This window comes from Salvia splendens, chromosome 6 (assembly GCF_004379255.2).
Source record: "Salvia splendens isolate huo1 chromosome 6, SspV2, whole genome shotgun sequence".
Classification (NCBI taxonomy): domain Eukaryota; kingdom Viridiplantae; phylum Streptophyta; class Magnoliopsida; order Lamiales; family Lamiaceae; genus Salvia; species Salvia splendens.
The window spans coordinates 30,995,760-31,018,499 of NC_056037.1; the positions used below are offsets into that span (position 1 = coordinate 30,995,760).

At 36.8% G+C, this 22,740-nt stretch overlaps 2 protein-coding genes across 2 annotated transcripts; one reads left to right on the forward strand and one right to left on the reverse strand.

Annotated features, from left to right (window-relative positions):
* The first annotated feature begins 7,727 nt into the window (after window positions 1-7,727).
* LOC121807121 (zinc finger protein 1-like) lies at window positions 7,728-8,951 on the forward strand. The gene has a single exon (XM_042207317.1). The coding sequence runs from the start codon at window positions 7,907-7,909 to the stop codon at window positions 8,633-8,635; it is 729 nt and encodes a 242-aa protein (XP_042063251.1). The 5' UTR covers window positions 7,728-7,906; the 3' UTR covers window positions 8,636-8,951.
* A 2,221-nt stretch (window positions 8,952-11,172) lies between these two features.
* On the reverse strand, window positions 11,173-15,990 carry LOC121807624 (TIP41-like protein). Its single transcript, XM_042207895.1, has 8 exons — window positions 15,780-15,990; window positions 14,876-15,061; window positions 13,053-13,140; window positions 12,642-12,755; window positions 12,462-12,521; window positions 12,347-12,388; window positions 11,958-12,086; window positions 11,173-11,435 (listed from the first exon to the last, which is right to left on the reverse strand). Exons 1-8 carry the CDS (start codon window positions 15,917-15,919, stop codon window positions 11,334-11,336), a joined length of 861 nt encoding a protein of 286 aa, XP_042063829.1. The 5' UTR covers window positions 15,920-15,990; the 3' UTR covers window positions 11,173-11,333.
* Window positions 15,991-22,740: the final 6,750 nt, after the last annotated feature.

Genomic DNA, 22,740 nt, shown 5'->3' on the forward strand with positions numbered 1-22,740 from the left:
GTTCGATTTACTGAGGTAAATCTACGTCCACGGGAAGAAAAGAGGGCAGAGTTGTATTGCTTGATCTGTTTTCTACAGCTTACAATACAGACTTGCTATTTGATATTTGATCTCTCGAGAACCTAACCCCAGTCTATCTGATCTAAGTTCTATTTATACATTGAACTAAGATCGTGGCTTGCATCACCACTAATGATGGTTGTGGATGTCGTGGAGGTCATGGAGATCCTGCATGGGTCCACTACCTCTTTGTTTGGTCCGCTTATCCCGCATGAGATCCTGCATGATTTGACACCACTAAATAGATCGTGTAGTGGTCATGAGATCCTGCATGGGTCCACTATCTCCCAGTTCGGTCGAATACTGAGACCGAACTGCTGAACTATTGCCGAGCAGCTTTTGCCGATCTGAGAGTAGAGCTTGATTGGTCGGCTTTTACCGAGCTGTAGGCTGGGGCCGAACTCTTTGGTAATGCCGAACTGATTGGTCGGCTTTTACCGAGCTGTAGGCTGGGGCCGAACTCTTTGGTAATGCCGAACTGATACTCTTCCTTGGGCTTTGGGCTGATGGGCCGTCACTGCTATTGGGCTTGTTTAGTACGTACCCCATCATATATATGTATGATATTGTATATAGTACTACTACATACATTTAGCGTTATCCTGGTAGAGCAATCCCCGACTCCACAAGTACTAATTAATCTAATTTGCATTATGTTCGAATCCATTTTTTTTCTTATGAGAAATAATGTCAGCTCGAATTTTGAAGCCCATTAAGCAGTACAATAAATGTAAGTTGACGGCTAGTAGCCCTATTAATGAGCTTGGTCATTTACCCAAATTCCCTGAATAATTAATAGTTCCTGGTCTTGGAGAAAAATGTATCATGGTCCCTAAAAATTTTATATCTTTTTTTGGTCTCTAGGAATTATATTTTTATACCTGTCAGTCTTTTATACCCTCTATATTTGAAAAAATCTTCTAAATGCCATGGAGGGCATTTTCGGTATCTGCAAAACTATTCTTTTATTGTCAAACATTACTTTAGTCTTATTGTACTAAAAATGATAAAAAAATTTTATGGACCATTAGTGCATTTTTCGACAAGTTCGATAACTATTACTAGTATACTTCACTCATAAATAAAACTAGGCTAGCCCATTAAACAAAAATTTTGGATTTCGTGCTACAATTAAAAAGTCGATTATTTATGTGAATTGATTATTAAAGTATTTTATGAATTACGATATACTCGTCTAACTTTGACAATAAAATACTCCATCTGTCCTGCACTACTCGCACTTATTTCCTTTTTGGGCGTCCCAAGTTACTTGCACTCTTTCCATTTCTAGTAAAAAATTTCACCTACAGCCGTCATTTTTTACTTTCCTATACACTCATTCCTTAATCTCCGAGCCGAAAAGGAAATGAGCGAGTAGCTCGGGACGGAGGGAGTAATAGTTTTGCATTCCAACTCAAGTTTCCATTTATATGAAAGAAACGATTACTTTTTAAATTTGAATATATAAAAAATAACCGAAGTGAACTTTCAACATCTCGATAAGAATTTCAAATGCAATAAAAAAACCTGAAGGTTCAAGGTTACTAGAGGCTAGAGCAATAATATTACTTGAAAAAAAATACACTAGTTAGTTTTGTCTTATTTATTGGTTGGTCATTTTTAATTGATATAAAGATAAATTTATTTTCCATTAATAATATTTCAATCATTTTTTATCTCTATTTAAATTATTAATTAGTATTGTATGTCATTTCAAAATATGTTCATGAGAAAATATATAATTATATACTACTATTATTTTATTTTCATTATAAATTTGTACATATCTTCAATTAAGGCAGCATTAAGTATACTTAGAACACTAATGATACCATAATCAAAATCTGAAATTATCTTATAAAAGTAAATAATTTTAATTTTGAAAATTGGTGTTGAGGTATATACCCAATGCGTTGCATATCACCGTATCATTTTCTAAAACCCTCGAATTTCCCCCACACGAAGCAGCAACAATGGCTTGGCGCGGTTCGCTTTCCCGATCGCTGATGTCCGCCGCTAGGGCTTCCACTCCCCGCTCATCGCCGCCGCACGCTACCCTACGCACCCTGCGTTCTCCTCCTCTTTCTTCCTCTCGCCTCAATTCACGCCGCTTCTCCTTCTCCAATCCCAGGTCTAAATTTTGTCCTTTACCCCCATTAATTAATTGTATCTTCGAATTTTGAGGGTGCAGTTTCTCAATCCGGTGTTGCATATGTTCTCTCACGTTTTCTAAGTTTGGATAAATGAAGAAATATTTCTCACATCTTTGTATGTTTTTTCCGCTTTCCTAGACGAGAATTTCGTTTCGTTTTCCGGGAGAAATATCAATTTGCCAGACTTTCTAATCAATTTGAAGCCTTAGTTGCTAGGATTTCACAATCAGCGAGAAAATGCCGCATTGTATTATTACTAATTGAACTTCAGTGCCTGCTGAAGGTTGTCCTTGGAAATTGGAATGTGATTATTGTTTATTCACAGCTCATTGTGGTGTGGGGATTTATCTACTCTTTTGCTGATGCTTTTAGTTTGATAATTTGATGCAGCACACTGGGGGAGCTGGGATGCGCCCAGTCACTATTGTCACTGCATAGGACAGTGGCAGGAACACGGTTGACATCTCATTTGGCTGACAATGTGCGAGCTTTCTGTGAGCTGTCCCATGGTACCCTCTGCCGTTCTTGTCAAGATCGCTAATAGTTTCTTTGTGAGTCTAATGCTACTGTCATTAGGATTATGCTGGTGGTAGATGCCTGTGGATAAACTGAAAAACTTTTGTTGCTTTAGTTTCCCAACGAATGGTGCTATATGTGAATGTTTTACCGAACCTAAATGGTGTAATTATCATTTAGTTTCACGTTATAAAGTTTTAGTTGATAAGAAGTTCAGTAATTGGAATTTATTGATGGTCACAGGAGTTGAATAAGGGTAAGGTTAGCTGATATTTCATTCAATAGAAGGCAGGACTTGAATAAATTGGAATATATCCTTCAAGAACCATTTATTGTTCAATAGTAGCAAAATGTATCATAAATATAACCAGTTATTCAAACTGACTATGCAACATAACATATCCAATAGTAGCTGATATTTAATAGATCGAGTTAAGTTTACACTTTACATGCATTTTCTACTACTATGCATCTATTCCCTCTTTTTTTTCCCTTTCATATACATGTTGTGAGCTATTTAAATTGAAGTCTTTGGGGATTGAAGATATATTTCAGTTGTAATTAACTGTTACATAAGTATCATGAGGATTTTGGGAAAACAATAGGGCTCTTACCCAAGAATGCAGACCTGAATATGATCTTTTAAATTGCATTGCATCTTTTAGTGTATAAGGAAACTATTTAGACTAAACTGATATATGTGGGACGATTAGTCATCCCTTACTCGAAAATGTTTTATTTGAATTTTCTGGGTTTCTTTATATAGTTTTTTTTAAAAAGATTTTATTGATTTAAGTCTGTAATTTGAGTTGCCCAAAAAGGCTAAAATGCTCTAACTTATGACATTCTCAATACTAATTGGTTGTGCGTAGCAGTGTTGTCAAAATGTCGTTCGGGTCGCTCGGGTCGCCCGGGTCGCCTGGGTCGAGACCATCACCGCCCCAACATGGGTGGGTCGATCGAGATACAGGGTCACCGCTGGGTCGGCTGGGTCGAGTGGGTCGCCCGGGTCGAGTGAGTCGCCTGGGTCGCCCTAAACACATGCTATCTCTGATTTTCTCAAATCTCTCACATGTTTTCTGACTCTCTCAATTACAATTCTCTATATATATGCATGCACCACATCAAACTTTTCAAACCTACTTTCTACACTTTAGAATTCGGCCTCTTCACTCCTAAACAAATAAACAATTCAAAGATTTGTTTCTGCCACCCTTCATATATTCCTTTGTTTTGATATTTTCAGACAATGGTTTCAATTATTTATTGTGTTATGACTTATGAATTGTTTTGATATTTTGATCATTTCTATTTTCCATTTTATCTCTATTCTCATGAATTGCGTCTACATTTATATTTTTTGATATATTATAAACATTAGAGCAATATATTTATTTTATTTAATATTAAAAGGCAAAAAAATTAACCTAGCTTTGTGGGTCTCTCGACCCCGTCGACTCGTCGACCCGCGACCCGAATTTTCACCCCATCGACCCGGTGCGCCCCGCGACCCTAACAACACTGGTGCGTAGAAGCAATTCTTCGGCTGCCGCAAGATGATAATCTATTTTACTACTTCTTAATCTTCTCTCAGTTGGTAACATCAGTAGATCAAGATTACAACCTTTTTTTCTTATCTGATACGAATTAATGGAAGCTCCCTGGGCCCTGGTTCTAGCTTCCATTGATCAAAGAAAGATTGTGTGGTCTCTGTGAAACATTTCTGTTCACTTTCATTATAGGATTATGATAGCTGAATGTCAAATGCAGTGGCTATGTGTGGATATTATCTATTTGTTCATTGTTGGACCTGTGTAATTGGTTTTCTTTCATGTTTTATTTTTGTATCTTTGACTAGTCAAACCACATAAGCGGTAAGTAGAAAAGTGGTAGGAACTAGGAACTAGAACGAATAGGGAAGTATCAATAAATGAAAGAATATTAACTTCCATAATCTTATCGGCTATTTACCCAATTATGCTTTTGCCCATTGGGGGCTATGGTTAGTCAGACATGTATATTATCATAATTTTCTATGCAGAGCTTAGGTATAGAATTGTGTGTTTCAGTGCTTTTCTTATCGGCTGCATGTATTAATTTTGTCATGAGAATCGAGTATTATTTGGTTTTTATTTAGACTTATCATTAGCACTTACCAATTATATTTGCCCCACATTGTGTACCTATTTAAGATATATTAGTAAAAAACTGTTAATGGACGTTAATTTTGCAAACTCCTTGTGCGATGGCTTATTGTTTTAGCAATTGTAGATCAGAGAAAATTGGGCAGAGAAATGAGACATGGGCTTGTCAGCTTGTAGGACTTTTGCATGACATGGAGCCCTTTTTAGAACTATTAAAGTACTTTGGGATTTGTTGCTTAGTTTGTCGCCTTTAGGATGTCTGTTCAGCTCTACTGCATTAGTGATGGAAAAACAAGTGGCTCTACACGGTAATGATCCTTGAAGTGACTAATGACTTGCCAAGCATATTCTAAGCAGACATATCCATGTTCTTCTAACCTAATTTCAATTATTTATGGAAACCCAGAACTCTGAAGTTCCTGCACTTGTCATTCCCATTAATATATCAAGTTTTGCATTGTTGCAGGTACCTAAACATATTTGGAGCGGAAGGGCCAGTGCGCTCAAATCTTGGACTTGGTTAATAGGTGGTTTTGCAGGAATTTCTCCTTTGGGGAAAAATTAAAAATTAAATCAATAATATGCATTTTTCCTGTTTTCTTAGTTTAGACTATTTCAGGTAGAGTCTAAATTAAAGACATTTTTAGGCTGCTGAATAGTGTGTATTACTGGTAGTTGCCCTCACACTTATTTTTTACTGCCTTTATACCTTATACTATGCCTGGAAGAAATTTTCATTTGTGGTGCTCGATTAACTTCAGTTGAGCAAAGAGTGGAGTTAGTAATGCCCCTTTGCAATTGTAAACTGCCCTTTTCTGATGGGCATGGTTTTATGTTAAGCTTTGTTGAAGTTGAACCAATTATCCATTTCTTGTATCTATTTATTGCTCTTGAAAACTATATTGAATGATGTCAAGATTATTAAAAAAATCCAATTAGAGGCAGTGTGGACTGTCGAAGCAATGTGCCCAGCATTCCACTTGATTCATTCTCCATCGGGGGTATGAGGATTTGATTAAGAAAGTTTCTCGAATTCTTCCATTGGTCGTATTTCATTTCATCGCATACTGAAGAAAAGAGACGAGTGGCCCTGAGTTCATAACAATAACTAAAAACATGGAGGAATGCCCATAATACTTTGAATCCATCCAGTTCAGAAAAATATCATGATGCGTCACATATTGTTCAAGATATTGTTCGATTGGAGCTACAACATGTGTTTAAGTGGTCCTTGAATGACCAATAATATCGGGACCACACAAAAACTATGTAACATGCCACGAGTTCGGATAGTAATTAAAAGAGAGGCTTGAGTCGGCCAAACACAAGTACTAAAGCATCGATGCTGTTTACTTGTCCTCTAATAATCAATAATTCATAGGATCTCTGTGTTTTAAGGGCAACTCAAGATTCTTCATGCTCGAGGTCGATTTTCGGATCTTTCAACAATGCAAAGCAACCTTATCAATTATCATCAAGTCATGGAACTACAAAAGGAACTAACCATATACAGATTTATGTTCAATACATCCCTGTTTCATTCGATCTTAATCAAAATCTAATAATCTCATCCACATAATAGTTCAGAAGATCTAATCTCTTCTTTTTCTTTCTAGTTAGCTTTTCAAGCTGGACAGCTAAGACGACTAGTTCTGTTGACAATGGCATCTGTATCCTCAAATCAACATCTCAATTTGCAAAGGAGGCAGTGCCACACAATAAGCCATAATAATTGAAGATTAATAAACTCTAATTCGATATGGCCATACCACAAGTTAAATTTCATTAATGCACACAAATTTTTGCCTTGCACCCTGCCATAATAGGACCATCGAATTCCCACAGAAACTAGCGGTACATAAAAATTCCGATCCTTCCCAAATGCAGGAACAAGAATCACAAAGTAAATTGCTAAACCCTCAACATTTTCAATTTTCAAGCCAAGAACTTAATCTTTGCTTGTAAGTGGCTTGTTAGACCACTAGTTTCATAACCCAACACTAAAAAACCCACAACCTAGAACTCAAGTTAAGGCATACTTGTCACATGGTAAGTGGACACCATCTCGGCATTGGATAAGAAAGATATGTAGTGTGTGTGTGATTAGAGGCTCTAGCAGCATAAGACACACTCACCACATCGTAAAGTTGATTGATCAGCCACTCGAAGATGGGAAATAAAGTTTATCTAACAAACAAGGTCAAAAATTTCAGTTCAAAGGACACAGTAGTACACAGTAAATGCCAGAAAGGCACAAGAACTGCCAAGAAGCCCCAGAATCAAGACACGCCCACCTTGATACTCATGTTTTCATATAAAACTAAACAGCTACTGTTTCCCCTACTGTTGCAAACATTATTGCCAAGTTTCCAGGCCCACCACCTTCAACGAGACTTTCATGGAAAAAATTCAAAAACCACATAGTGCAATATAACTCCGCAGCCACTAGCTCCCCACATCTATATACTAGATCGATCGTATTATTCACTCACACTTCCATTATGGAGGGAACACATTTTATAGGTGGGTTCCACCTCTATTATATTGCATACCTACCTGACCTGACAGCTTTTAGAAACTAATGTCAATCTAGGTGAAAAACATGGAAGATAAGTTACCACAAGAGATAAGAATAATAGCTGATATTGATTCCAACAACTTTTGGTTTAAGATCAGATTTTCTAAAGCTGATCAAGATAACATCATACAGGAATTCTTTACCATAGTCGTATAAAGTTGTACAGTAATAAATTTGAAGTTGCTCAAATCATGGAAGGCATGAAAGAAAATCTTAAGGATTTCACTTGGCTGTACGTGGAAATGTCATAGGAGTGGCAACATTAGTTTATTTTTAACTTGTCCAATATAAACCAACGAAAGTTGAAGTGCTTTTAACAGATAAGAAGAAAAAATGGTGAGTGGGGAATCTCAAACTTGACAGAGGTAACAATTAAAGATGACGTGATCATCCCCTATCGAAAGACCCAAGCATCACCTAGTGGGGACGGTGATGAGACATATGATAGATCTAAGATGTCTTATACAACAATGCTTCATCTTGTCAATCTCAAATTATTCCATCCCTCATTTATAGAGCCATTTGAGGATCAAGAGAAAGATTCAACAGATCATCTCCATTCACCACTGTGCTTTCAACAATCAACACCAAGTGAACTGAGCATTGGGAAGAGGAGACTTCTGCAAGGAAGAAATTCACTGCTACAACAAACTAAGATGCCAACTGAAGAAACTAGTGATCAAGGCACACCACAACTGAATCCAGGGGAGGAGTTGAATTTGAGCCTCAGAGGGGAACCCTCACGAGCATCCAGAGAATCTGAGGTACAATCAAGACTTGCTTCAGCCAAGGTTTTCTCATGCAACTTCTGCATGCGAAAGTTCTATAGCTCACAGGCATTGGGTGGTCACCAAAATGCTCACAAAAGGGAAAGAGGCGCAGTACGACATCATCAGTTGCACAAAAAGATGGCAATGATGGCCCTGCCCATGCCTATCCGCACTTCCATGTTCAGATCACTTGGGGTCCAAGCCCATTCCCTTGTGCAAAAACCTGGCAGAGATGAAAATACGACTGTAGCCAGACTTGGTGAGGCTAACACGAGATTTGGAATAGCACAGCAGCATGGCACACCGGAAGTACCAGCAGATTTGATGTGGCCTGGAAGCTTCAGACCCGAACCTCAACAACCAGAGCAGAAATCATTCAACTCAACTATGCTCGACTTAAATCTCAAACTTTAAAACTTATGTTTCTGCAGGGCAAGTATTATAGTAGATTTTATCGTAACCTATGCTTTCTAGATATTTGCCAGAGGATAGGAGTGACTATTTAAAGCTCAATGTGTCATTGCTGAAGTTCATTATTTTTAGTTTCCTGTTCTTTGTTTGTAATCTAGTGAGTACAACAATAAAGTACAGACTGCAAATCTGATAGTAGACACCTAAAACCTGTATCCCTATTCCCTAAGCACATCTTGCACTGCATGTTTCCCTGTCAAAAGTCCACTATGTTCTACTGGGTGTGTGAAATAATGAAAGAACAGTGATAGCAGCCTCATCTGTTTAGCCATATTACAATTGTTTTTATAAAGCATCCGACTGAAAATTCTAGGTGAAGCCATTGTTTCCATAATTGATCACATAAATTCCAGAAAGTCATTTAATTTGATCAAATATCCACTTATTTGGTTTTTTGCATCTCTAAATGACTCTGAACAGTTCCAAGCATAAAATACCACTAAACATTCTATATTGCACCCAAGTATATACTGTTACTTTTCTCTATGCTTCTTACATAATATACACAGGTAATCTAACATATGCCCCCTTAACTACACCCTCAGGCGACTGAAATTTGTTCAGAAAGATCTAAATACAGTAAAACTTTAATTAATGACTACACACAGACTTACAAATTATGACATTAACCCAAAACATATATTAGGGGTGAGAATATATCATGGAAATTGATAGCAATGAATACACTCATCAATCTTTAGCATCTCTGAGCCACATTAATAATAGTCTAAAGATCAAGCGTAATGCAGGTGGATTGCAATTATCAGTATAAATAAAAAAGGATTGTGCACAGCTGGAGAAGCGGCAGCAAGCCAACAGTGGGTCCCTAACCACAAAATTATGAGATTGCTATAGAAATGAGAAGCTAGATCATTCTAGATGATAAATACACAGGGTTGGTTTATCAACTCCTTGAACAGTACTATAAGAATTGGTACTGAACAACCCCCCTTATTTGTGCAGGCTCCCCTATAGAACCACCAATAATTCACCCATCAATTGTTGCATCTGCCTAGTTCTTTAAATGGTGTATCCTTAATTTATTATGGAGACTAATTACAGAAAATATATAACCAAAACTTAGTCCCCAATCCAGAAACTCGGTTGATAGATCTGATCTTTTGAAGATATTTTGGAGAACTGAAGAGCTCATTGTGAGGGTTTTCCGAGAGGATTTCTTAATTGGCTCTTTTTTCCTTCTCATCCGTCAAGGCATACTGTACTGTCTGTACAATGTACATAAGCTGCAGTTGGGTAAATAAAATTCGCTTAAGTATCTCATAACTATTATCCGCACTTAAGTTTCTAAAGCCTCGCTGATGAGTCTGTCATCTTCCAGGAAGCAAATGAATATGGAAAGCCAGAACATAATACCATCTCACTGTCAACAAAAATTAACATCCATGGCTCTAGGTATTACTAATGCGCCCATTATTGGCTCCACCAACAAGTGTCATCAGCATCTTTCATGATTAGCTATGCTGCAAACAACCAACCATTCCTCTTGTGTGCAATGGCTGATGTGATTAACTAAAGATATTACAGAAAACGTACATCAACATCTGTTAGACTTTTACATAGTCAGGCTGTTATGATCCCACATCAAACTCATGCACAAATATGGGTGGGTACTTAAGTGGTAATCAATCCTCCCTCTTTGAGTGGTGAGTGTTAGGGAATCCATTCTTGAGTGATAACAATTTGGTTCAATCTCCCAAAAGCGACCTGCCTGGGTTGATAGAAGGCTCCCCGAAGTGTGAGCCATCCTTGGATGTCTGGCCTTTAATACTTGTTACAATCCACATTGAACATAAGCAATTATGGGTGGGTACTTAAGTAAAAAGCCTCCACTTTTGAGCTAGCTTTTTGGGTAAAGATAGGGCTTCCATTCCTGAGTGCCTAACACAGGCAGAGCTCTCATTTTCTCTCTTACAGGCTAGTCATGTTCCTATCCAGACTACTATCTACATGCCTCACTATATTTGTCCTTTTTATGTAATGTTTCCTATCAAGAAAATGATAGAGAATGAGATATGGATACAGAGAGACTTAATAATTAGTTAGGATTTGATTAGATTTTATTTACTTAAGTAGTTAGGATTTGATTTGATATTTTAGGGATATAGGATTATTATAAAAAGCACTTAAGAATGAGAGCAGCGTATCTTTGGAGAGATCATTAATCTGGACGGTTGCAGACCGTGGCTTCCTTCGTGAGGATTAGTTTCTTGTATTTCTTTCATTAGGTTAATTCCATTCAGTTATTTCCAGTTCCTGTTCTTTCAATTCATTATTTCCAGTATATGTTTGTATATGTTCTTGTTCGTCAGTCTCTAGCCTTTACTTCTATCAGAAAACCACATGCATGCATCACAGACTCTTATTTCTTTCAATTACCGACTGACTAGTGACTCCTAAACCTTTAATAATATTGAAGAGATCTTTTAAAAATAAAAGAAGAGCATAAAACCATAGAAGAATAATTAAAAGCGAACTTCCACATCAAATAGGTATAGTTTCCTCAAAACAAGTTCGAAGTCTACATTACATATTGCTCTAAATTCTTCAAGTAGAAAAGTATTTCTTAAGTTATTATTTAAAATTTTAAATAAAGCTAAAGTCTTTATAGAGCTTACAGTAGTTATTTTACTATAAGCTTTTGGGTTTTGCGCATGGCCACTGGGAGCCTCTCACTGATGGCACCAGGATCATTGTATGCAGAAGAATCTGTAGGGTATCCTTTCTGCAACAATAGACATGGAGTAACATCAAAATGAGAAAAAGGAAACGGTAAAGGAATGAACCTATTAAAATGAGTTCAAAAATTAGTTTAGAATATCAATTTTTTTTATAATTTGAGGACGTATAAGCTAAAATCCAGATTAAGAAGTAATGCATTAACGAATGTCATGAGTCAAACTAAAAATTAAGACCCACGAAAGGCGATAAAAAAATTCAAGAAAATTTTCCAGATTTTAAGAGTCAACTAAGAGAAAACATTACCACCTCCATCCACAAAAAATAGACAAGTTTTACCATTTCGGGCCGTCCACCAAAATTAGACTAATTTTGAACCAATACTAACCATAAACATCATTCTAAACGTGGACCCCACCATCCACTACCACTACTTCCACCACATTTTCCTTCCCTCTCTCTTACTTTACCAATTATGCATTAAAACCAGTGCCATTTACATCTTAGTCTATTTTTTGTAGACGGAGGTAGTACTTCTGTACTGATTAACTAAAATAGAAACACTCACAGATGACAAGGCTTTAAAGGTGGCTTCTCTCCAGCATATTTCTCGTAGAATAACTGGTTCTGTACTCTCCTTGAAACTACAATGCATACGAGTGTCCCTCAATCTCATGAGCACCCCATCAACTCTGAGCTGTAAGACAATGCCCAAGAGTGAATAATCACAGAAACAAGAGTTGTAACACACATGATCTATATACTTGAGTCTAAAAATATACCGCCGAGCATAGATCTAAAAATATACCACCATAGCATAGATCAGAAGTAAAGTAAAAGGGCAGTATTTAAAGTAAGTTTGTTTAGCACTTCTGGGAACTCAGAAATGAAAGAGAACTTTTAGCAATTAATATGATGTCTGCTCACGGACACGTGAGAGATCTTAAACAGGCTCACCCAGAAGCGCAGGAGAAGAAACCATCCACTTGGCATAACTCTCTGCAATATTAGCCCATCAGTCCATGCGTACGGGAATAAAGAAAACAACAATTTACTAAGGACGAGTATTTACCACTTTCACTGTCAAAAGAGAGATGCCATTATCAGCCAATTCATCTTCATACAATACGACCTGTTGATAAATTAAATATGTGTTGGCCATAACTTGTATAGTTAGTTCTATATCAGAAATGAAATTTATTTAGTCTCTGGCGTAAAAGCTCCCGGAAGAACACACCAACTTATTACATACCTCATCATAGAATAGAATGGATTCTTTAGCTGATAATGCAACCATATCAATTTGTTCCTCGCAATCTTCCCAATGAGGACTGCGGATACTTTCTCCAGGAGATCCTCTTCCAGACTAATCAACAAAAACACAGCCTCTAAGGATTTAATTGAGAAAATGAAGTAATGTATGCACACTGCAACATATATATGAATAAAAATCGCAAGGCCTTCCATTTCCTTGGGAGTTCATATAAAGTTGCACCCAGGCATTTTAGGAGGAAAAGTAAGCAGCTGAGAATTATAGATAAAGTGGCTAAAATGACTGATTCCCTTGATATCTCGAAATCAATTGCAACATCAAAACCCAATAAATGTATGAATCCTCTACAGAAGAAAACAAAGCTCAGAGGCATCAGACAAGAAGGCACACCTCGGGACTTTTTTCAACACCAGCACTTCCAGAGTATGGAGTTGTGAACGTATAGTCATAATCCAGTATCACCTGATCATTAGGCTGGCTGTTGGATTTAGAACAAATAATGATAAGAGGAATAGTGAGAGAAATCATAAAGTTAAAAGTGGCAATAAGTTCAGGCTGTTCAGCTAAGTTGGGCCCTAGTCTGGGTTTTTTATTCCTCAATGCAGAGATAAAAAGATTGACATTCAATATGCTGACCTATAAATGGTATTAACCACATCTAAAATGAGACATGTAAACCAAATATTTGTAGAGCACGTGCACATGTAACTGGCCAAAGTCATGATATTCATCTTTAAAGTAGTACCAAGGGATAAACTACCATCCTTAAGTCTCAACCTCATAGACTGATTCTCACATTAAATATTTCCAGAATGTGCTGTATAATATCTAATCCAAATATGGAAGTCATAGCACTACAATAGTTCAAAAAAAAGGAGCAACCATCAAATATCCAATGCTTGACCATGTGAGATTTTTCCTAATAATTAATAGTACTTTTAAACAAATAATAAAGGCTTGTCCCAACAACAAACCATTGCCCAAATTTTAAGATAGGACCAATCCAAAAAGAAAACTCCCCTCATCCAATACCCTAACCAATTAGCAAACCAGTATTGATTTCTATACTGCCTTCGATCATTTAAAAAGTCACTTATCAGGGAAAGTTTTAGAACTGCTTTTGTGGATTGAATATTTCAAAAAAGAAACACTGGACAAGTTAACATTCTAGGACAGCTGGACTAAAAGAAAAATTTAAGAGGTTAGTGAGAACACTTGAACCATCCAGCAAAAGGAAAACATATTGGGACACTCCCCCTGGGCCTTCCAGGTAACTAAATGCTTACCACGGACTGACTAAAAAGTTACAACTGCATTAACAACAAATTTTCTAGCAAAATGATCCTGCTTAACGCTGACTTTTAGGATTGTTAAATTTTTTATTCTCTTTCGAACAATTTATGAATTAACATAGCAACCTTTCCACCAAGCTCATCAAATTTGAGCAGACCAGATGAGTGAACTACTAAAACTAGGTTTTCAGAATTGTATGAAGAATTGAAGATGATCATCTCAGTGATCAGTTTTCAGCCAAGTCCCTGGTATTTCCAGCATTTTCAAAATCTTAACTTGATGCAGGTCTGAAAAATCAAAGTACCAAACTACCTGATGCTGAGATCTAAAGTTTCCCCTCAGTTATACAAGCAATCCATGACAAGAATTTACTTAAAAAGTGTTTTCATCTCTCCATTTTCAGGCACAGGGCTAGGCCAAACAGATAACCTCTCAGGTCCCAGCATTTAAAAAACTTAATATGCATTACCTTTTATGCTCTTTGCTGGTAAACAATCTCCAAGCCACTTTCTTTTGATATTAAATCAATCAAATACATTGTTCATAACAATCAAAATCTTCTAATATGGAGACAAGTTTCAAATCTATCTAGGAGCACTCCTAGCTCAAGTGATCAAACAAAAAGACTAAATAGATATATTTTCCAGGAGGACACATTCACTAGGTCATGCTTGAGCACACCAAATAAGTCAAAGGTTTTAAATTTGGAAGTAGGGAGATAGGATTAAATTTGGAAGTAGGGAGATAGGATTATAGGAATTGACCCAACAATACTTTTCCTGAATCTACAATCGTTCTCTAGCCAACTCAGATGTCAAACAAGGTCATAATATTTTCATATATAAGTACATCGCAGTTTATGACAAAGTCAATATATCACCATAGTAGAAAGATTAAAATTAACATATGAAAATGCATACCACCGGAATTTCCAAAGAGCAGCTGCGGGAACTTCAACTGGAGGCAAAGCTTCCAGCTTCCAACCACATAGAGCATCATATGCATTAAAATGAAGTTTAAGGCCACTGTTGATGTGCTTAAGAATCAAACAACTCTCACCAAAAACCATCTCTGGCAAATGGGTTGTCTGAAGCTTCTCTTCCCATCTGCAGGTACACAACACAAGCTTGTAAAAGTTTGCGGCAAATAAGTTATGTCTTAGAAAAAGTATACTACAGTTCATCAGGAAGCGATAGTTCGTACCTAGCTGACCACCGACAGAATATATTTTTATCATATTTTAGTGGTCCCATAATTTTTTAATACTTGTTCTTCAGGAATTAGGATGCAAAACATGCTATCAAATCAATACCTCATGATAATATTCTCATGAAATGGAGTGAAAATGAGAGAAAGAGGGCTTCCAGCGGAAGAATTTCCATTCTATCCGGGGAAATTATCTATGCTACTGTACTCAACATGAGAAAAGAGCATAAAAATGAGTGAAAATATGTGTATTCCCTCCGTTTCAAACATAGAGAACACACCATTACTAGAAAATGCTGCACTAGCTCAATCAGAGAAAAATACTAGCATAAAGATGGCATCTTGCATCAAAATTGGAAGATCAAAGTTTTCTAACTTATCGAGTTAGACGTGCTAGGGTTTCCAACTCGATTATAAAACAAAATTATGTCACAACATTTTCAATTCATCCGCATAAAAGCAAAGACAACAATGGAATCATTCTACAAAAGAACAACTTATTTCGTGATAAATATTTTGACCGGTGAACTGGTTTTTGGATAAGTTGCAGCAGTTCAGTGACAGATAAATTATCATAGTTTCAAGCAGTGTCGATAGAAGAGGGTAAGAAGACAGTACTGCTGGACAAGAGAGGAGTTGAGAATTGAACGCTTGGCTGTCTCGATCTCCCAACCACCAATGAGGAATCCGACGCGTCCGCCGCCGAGCGGCACAGCGCCGGCGGCCTTCAGCTCCCGCTCGTCACTTTCCCACTCCATTCCCGATTAATTTTTTGTGTTTTTTACGAGAAGGTGAATGCTTTGTTTTTACTCTTGAAAGTTGAAACCCTCTACTTAGAGGCATCGAAAGAAAAAGAAAAAAGAAAAAAGAAAAAAGAAAAAAGAAAAAAAACACTATTTTGACTTTTCTATGACTCGCGCTTTCAGTACAAACAGCGTTTTATTTATGCTAATTTTAGAGAGCTTATATGTTCCGAAAATTTACAAGTTTTCCAAGTGTTTGAATAATTAAATTTGAAAGATCGAGAAAAAATTTTAACTAAAGGAATAAAATTACAGATATACTACGAAATTAGAAGAGCTGACTCCAACTTCCTGCATACTCCTATTAATGAAAAAGAAATCGACTTACCGACTAAATTGGAGTTATTTCACTATATAAATTCAGTCAATTTTCTAATTGGAATTGTTTTGCTCCTATGTTTATATACTACTCCTATTTAATAGTTTTGGAAATAATACATACGGCGATAACTATATTAAAAAGAACAATTTTACCTGAGGATATTGACCTCTAATATCATAAAACTTTCAAAAAATTAGGTTTTTTCCACGAACTTTCATCTTGGTAAAAAATAGGGCAAACTGCCTTAAAAGTCACAAACTTTTTCCATTTTTCGGTTTTTCCCACGAACTAAAAAAATAGCGTATAATGTCAAGAACTTTACATTCGGTTGCCGTTTTCCCATGACTGGTTTTCTGGCCATAAATCAAGCTGGCGTGTCTTTTTAAGATGACGTGGTTGTTGAGTGTATAAGTTGACGTGGCTGCTGACGTGTCAAACTGCCCAAAAAGTCACAAGCTATTCCCATTTTCCAGTTTTCCCACGAACTAAAAAATTGTCCTGCTGACGTGTCCTTTTAAGCTAATGTGGTTGCTGAGAGCGTGATGAGTATGTACTAACGTGTTAAAATTAAGCTTACTCGTATTTTAGCCCACAAAATCCCCAAATTTAGCCTAATTCACCTCCATTTTTTACCATAGATTCATCCCCAAATTCCTTTCACTTCACTCTCAAATCGGTGCCGACGACAATGAGCACGATGGCGGTGAGGGGCTTCTGTGCGCCGGTGGAGGAGTCACTTTCCTTTTTTTTAAGCTGCCACGTCGACTGACCGCGACTTCTTCCTGCTCTGCTTCCTATATATGATAAATAATACTCCATCCGTCCCAAGATAACTAAAGCACTTCTTTTTGGCACGAGATTTAAGGAATTCATATTTAAATAGTTAAAGTGGAGAGAGTAAAGTATGAGAGAGAGAAAAGTAGAGGAGTGAAGAGAGAATAAAGTAAGTGGAGAATAAAGTAAGAGAGAGAATTTTTTGCTAAAAAGAGAAATGACTCACTTATAGTGGGATATCCCAAAAAGGAATACGAGTCGTTTATCTTGGGACGGATGAAGTAGTAACAACAAGAGAAACCGCCCTAAAACAGATCGAATTGCATTTCCCGCAATGGCGCCGCTAGAGAGCTTCTTCTTCCCTTCGTCGCCGCCACTCGTGGCAATAGCCAGAGTTTTGGGGCACACAGTATCAAGAGGCTTCCCACAAAGAGAAGTGTCGAGAAGTTATTCCTTTGATTTTCCTACAAGGCCTTTTGGAATGGAGTCGTTTAATTTGTTGAAAGATACGTTGAATTGGTCGAGATTTGAGAGCTAGAGTGATTATTCTAAAAAAACAAAATTGAGATTGAAACCATACATTCAAACCAGAAAATTGACTAATTTCGAACAAATAAAAAAAATAGCACATTCAATCAAAATTGACCAAAAATCGATTGTTTTAAATGGAAAAATTTGAAATTGGATTACGACAGAATTCCCATTAGAAGAAATCGCGACTGGAGGATGGGAAAAGTTCGTGGGAAAAACCGGAAAATAGGAAAAGGTTGTGACTTTTAGGGCTAATGAATTTCGGCGTTTTCCACGTCAGATTTCAGGCTTGCCACGTGTGTAAGATTTCGACCGGAAAACTCTAGGGTCAGGTCAAATGGGAAATTCCAACAACCCGGTAAAGTTCATGACATTATACGCCAATTTTTTAGTTCGTGGGAAAAAATAGAAAATGGAAAAAGTTTGTGACTTTTAAGGCAATTTGCCCTAAAAAATAATATCACGAACTTTATCCGAATTTATTATTTACCACTAGCGAAAATTTCAACTATATTAATGAATTAAAGAACAATTTTGGAGGGTGTACTTCACGAAAACTATACTAAAAAAATGACGAACTTGAAGCTCTCGAAGTTGTCAAGAAATTACGAAAAAATCGGAATTTTTATGCCGGTGGAAATAATAAACTCTGATAAAGGTCGTGATATTAGGAGTCAAAATCCCTTTAACATATAGTATTATATATTTCAAACAATTAAATGTGTTTTTTCTTCTAACTGAGGATTGAAGGAAGACTAATTTGACAGAGGGTATGGGCTTATTTAAATCTTGGAGGAACCTCTGGAGGCATGAAAGCATTGAAATTAAATAACAAACACATATACATTACATAAATATAGTATCAAAATATTGAGAAAAACGTAAATTATTAAACTATAGAAATAGTATGTCTTCTACACTACTTATATATACACTCTAATCCTCTCTCTATGCTATGTGGGGTGATCATATTGCCATATCATTATAATGTACGATTATCATTTATGTACGTTGCAAAATTAAAATCACGATAGAACTTGGCAATGCCAAGCTCAATGCTTAAGAAGCTCGCAACTATATCGATGCTGAAATTAATTTTTTGTATAACAAAATTGGAATAGTTTATAACCATTTTACAAAGGCATAAATGGAACAGATAAGTTGAGCTTTAACTTGAGATTCATAACCACCTCGTACCACAACTCATTGGGTAGAGAACAACCTCAACTTGCTCAGATCCACGAGGCAGGAGGATCACCAGGGCCCAGCTGCTGAAATGTAGCACCATTCGATTTCGAGGTGATGAGCATTGAACATTAAACGAGAGCTACAATGCACTTGTTTAGAAACAAAGCAACAAGATCATGTGATGAGTTCTATGGAAGTTGAAGATATTTTGCAAGGAACGTTGCATTCAACGTCTCTCAGCTGAATTTGACTCCACTCGTGGTCTGTGATTAAAGCTCCAACGTGCATTCTCAAACCATTTACCAACCTTCAAAGCAGAAATTCAGCTTAAATATAACAAAGAAGAGTAATAATAACACAAACCTGCTTTAACTAGAAACCAATAGCCTAAAAACATGGACAGACCTGTCGGACTTCAAGGCCTACTTCTTTTGCCAGATTTTCTTTCATAGCTCTGTCAGGGTATTGGTTCTCATTGAAAGATGCAAGTAATCTCTGTAACAACACAGATCCATTATCGAAAATCACCGTCAGAAATCCCTAAAACTAAAGAAAATAAAGAGAGGTGAAATGCAAGATACTTCGGCCGTGTTTTTTAAAAAATAAACTTAAATTGAGTATATGTAGATTTAAAGTTAATCTTGATAAATTTCTAAATGCATTTAACAATGATTAAGAATGAAAAAGTAACGAAGGCTAGCACAAATCTTAAAAACAATGTATTGGATGGATATAAATTTCGTCTAGAATTTTTTCCCTAATTTATTGTGAAATACTACTAAAAAACCCCTATACTTGGTCAAAGTTAAGTGAGTCCACACTTCCGCCTTGGCAGTTGGCCCTCCCTCTAGGTTCATCCATGGCTGGAACAATTCACCATATGCAGATGGGTAGTTGATTACATTTTACCTACCCTAGGGGTAGAGAGGGAAAATGCTCCATATATAGAACAAATTAGGTGGGCTGTGACATTAGTAATTCCTAGAGAAGCATTAGTGTATTAAATAACCACCTGTGTTGCAGCTTCTCCTAGCCGTTTAGGAGTTGGTTTTTTAGCACTCGCACTAGCACAACCATCAGAATTATTTCTCCGGGTCCCTTTAGAATTACGCTTCTTCACTATTTGGTTTTCATCCTCTGTGTGTGTTACTCGCTGTAACAACAGTTTCAACAGAAAACTTCACTTCATCATGATCACTTTTCGTCATCTTCCTAGTGAAGGTAGCATCATCGAAATCCTCGTCACTTTAATCAGAAGAAGAATTACCTAGGGCTGGGAAAATATACCCAAATATCGCACTTACCGTACCGAAAAAATACCGAAAATACCGAATTTTTGGTATACCGTACTTTTCGGTACGGTATCATACCGTACCGACAGTTTTAGGTACGGTAAAGGTATGCATTTTGTATATACCGCGGTATCCCGCGTTATACCGCATCATACCGCATATTTGCGGTATATACCGTAAATTTACAGTATATACTGGTATAACACGGTATACCGCAAATACGGTATATACCGTAATTGGCAGTATATACCGCAGATATACCATATTTAACATATTTATTATTTATAAAATATATTATTATATGATTTTATTAAACATAATTGAAACCTAAAGGGAGGAATTCTTGCAACCCTAGAACATTATCTCCGCCGCACCCCCGCACGGCCGCACCCACGACACACACAGAGGCTCAGCAGACGCAGTCGACAGCCACTCCACCACCGCCGTCCGCCGATACCGTCAGCTACCTCATTCATTGATTTTTTTTTCTAGTTACTTGATTTTTCTGTAGTTTGTTGTTTTAATGAGAGCGTAGATTTCCTCCATGACCTAATAAGGTAGGAATCCTGCTTTACCTTGCTGAGATGCCTTAGATGATGACCGTAATTAATAGAGATAGCGTATGTATGCAGACAAGGTAGCGTATGTATGCAGAATGCAGATGAGGTAGCGTATGTATGCAGATGCAATTTAGGTAATTCATGATCATCTGCTTCTTGCTTGGAGAAGTAATGATTTTTATTGAGCGCATTTGCATTTTCGAATGGCGATTTAAAATTGTTGTAAACTTGACTTGCATACTTGTCATTGATTTCTTAATTTAACACAACAGCCTTCTATGTGCCTTTCGGAAGAACAAAGCAAAATGTACACTTATTCTTAATTTAACACAATAGCCTTCTCTATGCCTTTGAGAAGAACTATGATTAATTAAAATATTTTGTCTTTTCAGGATGGAATCCGAAGATTCTCATACTCTCAGTGACCCGAGTCTGCCTATTTCAGAATCACCAAATACTTCAACAAATGATGATGGTTCTAGTCGAAAACGACCAATAGAAGTAGAAGGTGCAGCAGACAAACCTCCTCTACCTCCTACAAAAAGAAGCAGAAGTCCATATTGGGAGCATTGCAAAAAAGAGACAAAGGATACGAGTAGCGGCAAGATACAAATAGGGGTATGTAATTACTGCAAAACTGAAATACCAGCTATTCGTGGGAGTACTAGTGGCTTGAAAAATCATTTAGTCAACATGTGCAAGTTAAGTCCATTGTTTGATGTGAGTAGTGAGAAAGGTCAAACGGTGTTGACGAAAGACACAATGCAACAAGGAAGTCGCATCGTTCCTCACTCTTTTAGTCAGAAAATGTGTGAACTGAAGATGACTCAATATGTGATCAAAGATGAAGTGTGTTTTCGAGCTGTTGAGAAGCCTGGATTTGTTGCTCTTGTGAATGAGCTTGAACCGAGATTTCAAATGCCCAATCAAAAGAAAGTGGCAAGTATGGTTTATACGATGTTTTTAGATGAGAAGAAAAAAATTCAAAATGTTCTTAATGGACAAAGAGTCAGTATTACTACTGACACGTGGATATTTGTGCAGAATATAAATTATATGGTTGTCACGGCACATTGGATAATGATTGGAAGTTGCATAAGAGAATAATCAACTTCACTAAAATCACAAGCCATGTAGGGGAAGAAATTGGAAAGTTGATTGAGATTTGTTTGAGGGAATGGGGAATACAAAAATTGTTTTCAATCGTAGTTGATAATGCATCTTCTAATGATACTGTGATTGAATACTTGAAAAGGAGAATTGATAAAACTTTGATGTTCGATGGGAAGTATTTGCATTTAAGATGTGCTTGCCATATACTTAACTTGATTGTTAAAGATGGTTTGAAAGAGCTGAAATCTTCAATTAAGCCTATAAGGAATGCAGTTTTGTTTCTTCATTCTTCACCTGGAAGATTGAACAAATTTAGGGAGTTTGCTATACTAAGTTTTCTAGTACATCAACCGTTCCCATGGATGTGAAAACTAGGTGGAATTCTACCTATAAAATGCTTGATATTGCATTAAAGTATAGAATTGTGTTTGAGAGAATGGCTGAAGAATATAAAATACTTTCGTGAGAATGATGAAAAGGGTAGGGCGATGATGCTTCCAAGTTCAGAAGATTGGGATAATGCAAAAGCTTTTGTACACTTTCTCAAAAATTTCTATGATCTGATTTTACAGTTAAGTGCTTCAAAAACACCTACGTCCCATTTGATTTCACTTTCGATGTTTGCTTTACAAATTGAGATTGAGAAAAAGTGTACTGATTCGGATTTGACTCTCTCAAAGGTTGCAAAAGCAATGAAACTGAAATTTGACAAAAATTGGGGGATTGGAGTACAGTGAATCCACTGATTTTTATTGCTAATGTCTTGGATCCGAGGAACAAACTGCAAATGCTTAAAGTTAGTGTAAAAAAAACTGAAAGTCGGGAGCTTAACAAATGTTGATCAAGTTCAACAGGTTCAACACTTGTGTGATCGATTTAAAGATGACTTGGTAAGTTTGTGGGCAGAGTACAAGGGAGTAAATGATACCGTGTTGAATCAGAGGCCACTTCTAGAATGTGAGGATGTTGGAGACAGCAGTAACAAAGGTGATTTGC